Here is a 9,764-nt window from a genome sequence, read left to right as displayed (position 1 = left end):
CAGGGAGTTGTTGTGACCCAAGTTACCACAGGTAAGGGTTAGAAGTTAAGCTACTCACATTGTAAAGGTTCTGCACACTTGTAGGAGGGAGCCCAGTCTTTGTCCATGAGATTTGTCTCCCTAGTTTCCCATTGTTGGAGATTCTGGGCTGTTGAGGTGGGGCAGAAAAGTTCCTGATCCCAGCACCAGGATTTGCATTTCCTGCAGAAGGAAAAACATGAGAGAAAGAAAGAAAATCATGAGGACACAGAACACCCTGACTGAGGCAGGAACAGTCACACACCCAACACTCATTCAAGTCTTTTGTTCTTATGTCATTTTCCTCCCACACTTTCACCCCCTCGTTTTACCATGCAAATCCCCCTCACTTCTTTTACAGCATTCAGTCTCTCCTCTCTCTTCCCCACAACAATGCCCCATGGTGTGTCACATCCTGGTGTAGGAGGGTGGTACCTACTCTGCACAGTGGTGTGTGTGATGGGGTTGTACATCATCACACTGATCTGTGATCTCTGACACACAGTTCTGGCCAAATCCTTGCTCTGGCTGGATCCTGTTGGCTGGACTCCAGCTGTGGCTCCTGCATGCACATGTGAAGGGTTTAGGAGAGGAGGTGCTGGTTCTTGCTGGACTTTTCTGGTGGGTACAGTCACTGAGCTGAAATTTGGGAGAAGTGGGCTGGATTCAGACTGGCTCAGCTGAATGTTTTCTCTCCGCCCTCGCTCCTTTAGAAGGCTCCTTGATTTTTTTTCAAGGATCAACTGCAGAACAGAAAAGCTGGCTAGACTTAATGCAGCAATACAGCAGAGGAACAAAACATCAAAACAAAGAGGAATACTTGTAAATATCTGGAATTTATTTCACAGTAACAAGTATAATTTTGGAACTAGATGATCCTTAAGCTCCCTTCCAACCCTAACCATTCTGTGATTCTATGATTCCATGGCTGTTGGATCCAGCACAGTATATTTCCCTCTAACCCAGTCTTTCTCAGACATCATGCTTCAGAGACTTTTCCTTTCCCAAAGGGAATTTAGATTTAAAGGTCTCTAAAAGATTCTGACAGTATGGAACTGACTGACCAAACACTGAGGTGTAACTGTGTCAGCAGGTATGGACAGCCCAGGGAAATACAAAGACAAGACAACAGAATTTGTTAAGTGTGTGCAAGAATGGAAGGTTACCTGGAGGATTAGGATTTGGGAAAACAAAAGTGAAATGTACCTCATATAATTTATTTCGATATTCTGCCACAGACAGCTGGACATCATCACCCAAAGGAAGGACCACATTATAATCCAAAGAGGGCTCCCTGGAAGGACAGTGGAATCTAAAGAGATGAGAACACATCATGTAATTCACTGACTGAAAGCAGCACCACAGACTAACACTATTTAAACAGGATTGTTAAACAATCTCATGTAAATAGGGTTGGAGAAAATGAAGAATTAGCTTTGGGGTTTTTTCTGTAATGCATTTAAAGAAGACTTGTGCCAGGAACAGGTTTGTAATGTCTCAGAAGACATCAGGGGAAGCTGCACACTGGTGTCACTCTCACCTGTTCACATAAGGATGCTGCAGAGCCTCCTCTGCTGTGAGCCGTTTGTCAGGGTTAAATACCAGAAGTTTCTTCAGCAGATCCAAGGCAGGTAGTGGAGTAGAGGATGGGAAAATCTCCTCAAATGTTACTCGCTGCCTAGAAGACAGAAAACAATAATATGAGTTCCCAGTGTCCAATTCCCAGTGAAGGCAGGAATGACAGTTCTGGGGATCACGCCAAGGTGACATCTGACCCCAGAGTTCACTCACAAAGATAATCACTGGATCCTGGAATGGTTTGGGTGGGAAGGGACCTTGAAGTTCATCTCTTGCTAGCCCCACGATCCCACAAATTCAGACCTGAGACCACAGAAACACATTTCTGTGTAATTTGCAATGAGAAGATGAAGTCTGATAATCTGGTTTTGCATTTTGGAACCCTAAATATAATTGTGAACATAATCAACAAGAGAGTATCTTATACATTTGAAATATCAGTTTTAAAACCCAAATCTTACTTATATTTTAAATAATTTCTATTTAAGAAGAGACTTTAGAGTCCCTTCCACTGCCTAAAGGAGCTCCAAGAGAGCAACTCTGGACAAGGGCTGGGAGTGACAGGACAAGAGGACGGGCTTCCCACTGGAAAAGTGGAGATTAAAATGGGATATTGGGAAGAAGTCCTTGCCTGTGAGGATAAGGAGTGACTGGAATGGATTTCCTGGAGAAATGGTGGCTGCCCCACCCCTGGAAGTGCTCCAGGCCAGGTTGGACAGGGCTTAGAGCAACCTGGGATAGTGGAAGGTGTCCCTGCCCATGGCAGGGGGTGGCACTGGATGGTCTTGAAGGTCACTTCCCACCCAAACCATTCTGGGACTCCACAATTCCATGGTCATACAGTAGGTGACCTGAGACACCCCCCACCAGGCTTACCGGGAACTCATGTGGTTAATAACTGAGGCCTTGTACTCTGACTGCAGAGCCAGAATATCTGCAATAATAAAAAGGTACTGTTAATGCCAAGATGAGGATTACCTCAGAGAGCTACACAGTTTAGGAAGGAAAGCAAATATTATTGGATGTTAGCATAGGAAATTACTCTCATAACACATAATGGGAGATCTGTGGAAGGGGAATGGAATATTTACTTACAAATTTTCTAAGATTATTTCTGAATTTGTATTTATTAATCATAGACTTCATAAACCTGCACTCTCACACCCACAGAGGCAGAGGCACCAAGATATCTGAATTTCTTATTTTCCTCTAACACAAGCATTCACAATTAAGTCTCTAATTTCCTTGGAAAGGTGCCAGAATGACCCACAAGAAATACCTTCTCCTCTTATCCACCTGGGCTGCTTTCTTCCCCTCTTTAATCCCTTCTCTAAATCCCTTTCCCCACAGCAGAGTCCTACCTTCTGGGGAGGGAGCAGGGATGACCCTTAGGATCTGCTCTATTTGATTCATTGTTGATGTTCCAGGGAAAAGAGGCTTCCCAAGCAGCATCTCTCCCAGAATACAGCCAATGCTCCACATGTCTACACCTTTAGTGTAACTATAAACAGGAACAGAACAGAGTTAGGATTAAATCAAGCAAGTATTTTCCTGAACCTGCTATTCACATCACCTGCATTGATTTATTTTACTAGAAAACATGCTTGGAGACCTCTCAGATACGAATCCTCACATTTGAACTATAAATTGAATGACATTTGGGAATCATGAGACGGGCAAGCATGAAACAGAAAAGAGATTTAGCCTACTCAAAGGCTAGTCTAGGAAACCATAAAAGGAAATATATAACAGAGAAATGCTAGAACAAGGCAATATATAAAAGGTAATGCCAGAAAAAAGTAATATATCCTTTTCATATGACCAAGAATGAAGATACATGTTGATCTTTGGAAACAACTGACTTTTCAAGGCATTATGTATGTATAAAGTAGTAAAATTTACATTTTTAAGCAAAGTAAACACCAGACAATGGGTATAGGACAGTTTGCAAAACATCCACATTTAAATTCGGGATACTACCTCAGCCTCTATTTATTTACTTTTCTGATTTTTCATCTTTAAGTCAAGAAAGGGACTAAGCCTGACTAACAGGCAGCTGGTTTAATGTTTGATTACAGAGTATTTCCTGAAGATCTATCAAAAACCACTCCTTCAATTTTGAAAGGAGGACTTATGTTCTCAAGCAAATTTTGTAAAGATGTGGGTTTAAAGGGAGAAAGAATAAGTCTAGTGGGAGAAAGGGTGACAAACAGATAAGCTGCTCACATATGTATATGAACACTCTAAGAACACAGGAAGGATGTGTACATAAAAACATGTACACATGTTTTTATGTTGCAGAACTGAAGTTTAAATGTATATTGAGAAAACAGACTGACACGACATTGCATCCAGTGACATCCAAAACTGACACATGTAAGACTTCTAGACAATCAGTTTTCCCAGTGGTGAAGCCGTCACAGACTGCCATCCCTTCGCTCACCTGTGAGAGGCCAGGAGGATCTCGGGGGCGCGGTACCAGCGCGTGGCCACGTACTCGGTCAGCGCGGGGCTGGGCTGCTCCTCGCCCTGCTGGCACAGGGAACGGGCCAGCCCGAAGTCACACAGCTTCACACAGCACTCTGCATCCAGCAGGACATTGGAGGGCTGGATTGAACACGGGAGAATTAATTGGCTTTTGACTCTCCCAATAGTAGAAGAACATTATCAAGGTTCTTTTATTAGTCTCATGCTTGCATACTTTTTCACACTTTTCCTATGGAGCCAGGCCGAGAGAGCTGGGGGCACTCAGCCTGGAGGAGGCTCTCGGAAGACCTTAGAGCTCCTTCCAGTGCCTAAAGGGGCTCCAGGAGAGATGGAGAGGGATTTTGGACATGAGCCTGGAGGGACAGGAAAAAGGGCAATGGCTTCCCACGGACAGAGGGCAGGGTTAGATGGGATACTGGGAAGAAATTCCTCCATGTGAGGATGGTGAGGCCCTGGCACAGGCTGCCCAGAGAAGCTGTGGCTGCCCCATCCCTGGAAGTGTTTGAGGCCAGGTTGGATGGGGCTTAAAGTGACCTGGGATAGTGGAAGGTGTCCCTGTCCATGGCAGAGGAGTGGGACTGGATGACCTTTAAAAGGTCCCTTCCATCTCAAATCAGTCTGTGATTTTATTCAGCGTTTGACAGAAAACTGGAGTGAAGGATACAATGACTGAAATATACCTTCTGATCCCTGTGAATGACATTCCCCGAGTGGATGAATTTAGTTGCCTTCAGGAGCTGGTAGAGAATGTAACACTTGTGGATGTCTTTCAGCAAATTCCCCTTCTTAATAACAGCATGTAAATCTGTCTCTGCAATATATTACAGCAGTAATATATTTACATCAGTAAAGATCAGTAATATCATGAATGTTCATGTAAATCACCAGCACACCACCATCAAAGTGGGAATAAGGATAACTCCGAAGAGAGGCTGGATTTGAGTGGCTGCTGCAATGCTGAGTCTCACCCATGGACTCGAAGATGAGGTAGATATCCTTGTCATTCTCAGCTTGGATAACATCGAGCAGCTTGATGATATTTGGATGTTCTCCAAATTCCTGTGCAGGGAAGAAACCCAGCTGTCAAAATCACATGTTTTGCTTGTGAATCATAAAAAGGGACAATAACCTATTTTAGTTTGTATTATTGTCTAGAACAAACATTAACATGCTGTTTCCTCAATTTGGCTTCTTCTGAAATAAACCTGAAAAAAGAATTTAAGCTTCTTCCATAGTATGAAACCAGCCAGTTAATCTGAAAAATAATCTCTGTTGACTGAATCATTGGTTCTAAAAATCCCTCTATACCACTTAAAACAAATTCCTTTCTGATCCCTCAGTCTTGAACCTCAAGAAAGATGTATAAAATAGGAGGGGAAACTAAAATTCTTTAGTCTGTTGAGCCCCAAAAGTCACAGAAGTACAGGCTGAACAGCACATTAACTTCCCTCCCCAGCCCCCTGCTGCCAAATGACTCCGTCTTTCCTTCAGGAGAAATATCCTTCTTTTCCCTGCTCCTCCTCCACCCATCTGCTCCAGAAGTGCTGCACTTTCAGAAATGATCTAACTTACAGGTAATTCACTTCTAAGGAATTGTTTATATTTTTAGCTTTTAAGTTTGCAGCTTCTATTTCAGGCTTCAGGAATGACTAAAAAGTAAAAAACCCTCATCTCTTTACTACTTAAAGTTGGCAGTCTTAGGAAATACCTATTCCATGAGCCCTGTCTCACTTGTGTCCTTAGAAATAACATCATTTCAAAATATTGATGTTTCTACATGGACAAATAATTATAATGCCACTGATAAGGTCAATTATATCACAACAAGAGCAGCTTTAAGTTACTCCTTGCAGATCTTCCCTTTTTGTTTTGCTTTGATTATTTTAAGTGATCAAAGTGCTTCCCACATGATGGGGAAAAGTAAATTTGGCATCCCCCATCCCAGCCCCCCTCTGATCATGGCAGTTAAAATGTAAGAGAAACAGTTTACGTCCATAAAGAAGCAAGAAATGACAGAAAGTGAAAGTCTACCTGTTGATGCTGCAGGAGACACATTGCTAAAAATGTGGAAAGAGCAGGAAAGAGTAAAAACAAGCGCAAACGGAGTGTGTTTCATTCAGGTGGGTTTGCCCTGAAAGGCTCTTTGCCAAGATGGTGCAGAAAAAAAATTAAAGAGTTGTCAACACTAATCATTGATCACTGCATTTTGGAAAACAATGGGAAGAAAATATGTGGACATCAGAGATAATAAAAAATCAGAGTGGAGGAGAAACATGGACATTACCTGCAGGAACATAATCTCTCGAAATGTTCTCTGGAAATAAAGAAAAAGTAGTTTATTAGCACCTCAAGAGAACGGCAAGGGATGCACTTCAATGAGAGGGTTAAATCCACTCCTCTTTTGTAGATGCCACGATACACAAAGCCTGACATTTATTGTTCCTTTTTATCCCAATATAGCTGCAGACTGTATTATTACATGCATAATTATCATCTTTCAGAGACAAAACTCTTGAAAATACCTATGGAATCCCACCACATCTCACAACACATCAGGACAATGATTTCTCACCTGAGCATCCGTCCTGTTTCTGAAAGCATCAAAAATCTTTTTAACAGCAACTATTTCTCCTGTCCTGCGGTCGATTGCTTTCCAGACGATGCCGTAGGCCTGGGGAGAAACACAGACAGGTGAGCAGTGTGCTGACACCCTGTCCCAGCTCAGGCCTGCAGCGGAGCCAGAATGGACTCAACAAAGGACTGGAAGAGAGGTGATCACTCGCTACCTGGAAGAGAGAGAGAGATCAGGCCCCTCTGCTCTGGAGCAAGGCTGGGAGAGCTGGGACCTTCCAGCCTGGAGAAGAGAAGGCTCTGGGGAGACCTTAGAGCCTTCCCAGTGCCTAAAGGGGCTCCAGGAGAGCTGGAGGGGGACTTTGGACAAGGGATGGAGGAACAGGACAAGGGGGAAGGGATTCCTACTAGAAAAGCAGGGATATACATGAGATATTGGGAAGAAACCTTTGCCTGTGAGTGTAGTGAGAGACTGGAATGGATTTCCTAGAGAAACTGTAGCTGCCCCATCCCTGGAAGTGTCCAAGGCCAGGTTGGATGGGGCTCTGAGCAAACTGGTCTAGTGAAAGGTGTTCTTGCCTATGGCAAGGGGGTGAAATGAGATGATCTTTAAGGTTACTTCCCACCCAAACCATTCTGTGTTTCCATGATTCTGTGGATGGAGACTGGCCCTGAGAAGAAGGACTTGGGGGTGCTGGTGGATGAAAAACTGAATGTGAGCTGACAACATGCACTAGCAGCCCAGAGAGTCAATCATGTCCTGGGCTGCATCAAAAGAAGGACAACCAGGGGATCAGGCCCAGCCAGCCCGGGGTTGTAACAGGCAGGTACTGCCTGACTAACCCGACCTCCCTCTGTGACAGGGTCACCCCCTCAGTGGCTGAGGGAAAGGCTGTGAATGTGTCTGCCTGGACTCTAGTAAAGCTCTGACAGCGTTTCCCACAACATTCTCCAGGAGAACCTGGCTGCTCCTGGCCTGGACAGGTGCACTGTTTGCTCGGTAACACCCGGCTGATGGCCAGTCCCAGAGAGCGGTGGGAAACGGGGCTGGGCACCAGTGGGGTTCCCCAGGCTCAGTACTGGGGCCAGTCCTGTTTAATGTCTTTATTGACTCTCTGGACAAGGGGATTGAGGGCACTGCAGTCAGTTCGCAGAGAACACCAGACTGGGTGGGAGTGTGGATCTGCCAGAGGGCAGAAACCTCTGCAGGGGTGTCTGGGAAGGCTGGATCAACGGGAGGGAATCGATGGGCCAAAGCCAATGGTGTGAGGATCCACAAGGTCCTGCCCTTGGGTCACAACAAGCCCATGAAATGCTCAAGCCTTGGGACAGAGCAGCTGGAAAGTTGGAAAAGAACCTAGAGGTGCTGGTGACAGTGGCTGAACAGGAGCTCAGGTGTACCCAGGTGGGCAAGAGGCCAATGGCACCTGGCCTGTGCCAGCAACAGTGTGGCCAGCAGGTTGACAGAGGTAATTCTTCCCCTGTACTCAAGTTTGGTGAGATCCCACCTGGAGCACTGCATCCAGCTTGGAGCTCCTCAGTACAAGAAAGACATGGACCAGCTTGAGAGCAGGTCCAGAGGAGGCCATGGAGATTCTCCGAGGGCTGGAGCCCCTCTGCTCTGAAGCCAGGCTGGGACAGCTGGGGGTGTTCGCCTGGAGAAGAAAAGGCTCCAGGGAGACCTTATTGTGGCCTTTCAATACTTAAAGGGGGCTGAAAAGAAGGATGGAGAGAGACTTGTTACCAATGTCTGTAGTAACAGTATCACAGCATCACAGAATTGCTGAGGTTGGAAAAGCCCTCCAAGACCTTGGGGTCCAACCACTAATGCAGCACTGCCAGGTCCAACATTAAACCTTTTTTTTTTTAATTAAAAACTGTACTATCTATTAGGGGAATGGGAACTTCTACCAGAGTTTTCCCTGTTCTGGATGACTGTGATACTTGCAAATGGTGATTGCTCAGTCTTACTTGTGGTAGAGATGCCATTTTCTTATTTTAGGTCATGGATTTGCACCTTGACTTTCCACATTCTAGGAGCTGCTTTACCTCTGCACGAGGGGATCATGCCCCACTCAGAAAGGCCCAGTTAATGTTTAAGTACTTGTACAAAGCAAAACAGCTGCAACATGTGATAGTGAGTGACTCTAGAGATTAAATACTCTTACAGTGAGTATCATGACATTGAGGCAGACTTCCCAGGAACATGTGTGGTCCTGGAGCATAGGTTCAGGACATTTGCCATGCATCAGGCAGTTGTACAAGTACCTCAGGTAAGTGCTACAGTACTTCCCTGTTGGCAACTGGGATTTATCTTTTTTCTCCAAGTAACACTCCAAGTGACAGGACAAGAGGAAACAGCCTCAAATTGTGCCGGGGAGGTTTAGGTTGGACATGGAGAAAATTCCTCATGGAAAGGGCTGTCCAGCCCTGGCCCAGGCTGCACAGGGCAAGGGTGGAGTTCCCATCCCTGGGGGGATTTAACAGCCATGTGGATGTGGCACTTGGAGACACGGGTTAGCGGAGGCCTTGGCAGTGCCAGGGGAGTGGTTGGACTCAGTGGGCTCAGAGGCTTTTCAACCCAAATGATTTCATAATTCTATGAAGCAAATGGCCCTCTCTCACATGACCCCTTGTAATTGTACATGAAATACTTAAACACTCATATCAATGCAACTAAACAACGACAAAGAGCTGCCAGAATAGAAGTGCAGATAATTGAGGAAGGTTTGGAGACTGTCTGAGGAGAAATATCTTAGAAATTACCACTGGCTCATGTACAGAAATATATTTCACGGAGAAGACATGACTTGATGCAGCATGACCTGTGAAGTGAGAGGGTTACAGGAAATGCAGAAAGATTTGGCAGGCACAGAGAGAATGTACTTTGAGACTCGGATCCATTTTACCATTTACTCCCGAGCTCCCATGCCCCTCTCCCCGAGTTCCCCCGGGTCACCTGGAGCTCCCACGGAGCCCTGAGCTCCAGACAGGATCTCTGAGCTCCCACAGGTACCTGAACTCGCCTGGGGCCCCTCAGCTCCCCGGGCCACCTGGAGCTCACACAGGGCCCTGAACTCCACACGGGCCCGACGAGCTCCCACGGGCCC

At 45.5% G+C, this 9,764-nt stretch overlaps 1 protein-coding gene across 1 annotated transcript; it reads right to left on the bottom strand.

The window, feature by feature from the left end:
* Positions 1–22: 22 nt before the first annotated feature.
* On the bottom strand, positions 23–8,722 carry MAPK15 (mitogen-activated protein kinase 15). Its single transcript, XM_029958040.1, has 12 exons — positions 8,704–8,722; positions 6,656–6,831; positions 6,368–6,397; positions 5,052–5,142; positions 4,764–4,894; positions 4,040–4,203; positions 2,958–3,097; positions 2,473–2,530; positions 1,559–1,696; positions 1,225–1,330; positions 458–761; positions 23–201 (listed from the first exon to the last, which is right to left on the bottom strand). Exons 1-12 carry the CDS (start codon positions 8,720–8,722, stop codon positions 23–25), a joined length of 1,536 nt encoding a protein of 511 aa, XP_029813900.1.
* Positions 8,723–9,764: the final 1,042 nt, after the last annotated feature.

Source organism: Manacus vitellinus, unplaced genomic scaffold, assembly GCF_001715985.3.
Source record: "Manacus vitellinus isolate BGI_N305 unplaced genomic scaffold, ASM171598v3 scaffold_139_pilon, whole genome shotgun sequence".
NCBI classification, from domain to species: Eukaryota; Metazoa; Chordata; class Aves; order Passeriformes; family Pipridae; genus Manacus; species Manacus vitellinus.
The sequence above is the reverse complement of the archived record's forward strand: the minus strand, read 5'-3'. Positions and strand labels throughout refer to the sequence as shown.

Bases quoted from the DNA above. Each gene is read 5' to 3' on its own strand.
- MAPK15 (XM_029958040.1), bottom strand. The intron at 1,697-2,472 runs GTAAGCCTGGTG...TCTGTCTTCTAG, and splicing joins ATTAACCACATGAGTTCCCG to GCAGCGAGTAACATTTGAGG. The intron at 762-1,224 runs GTACATTTCACT...TCTGTTCTGCAG, and splicing joins ATCGAAATAAATTATATGAG to TTGATCCTTGAAAAAAAATC.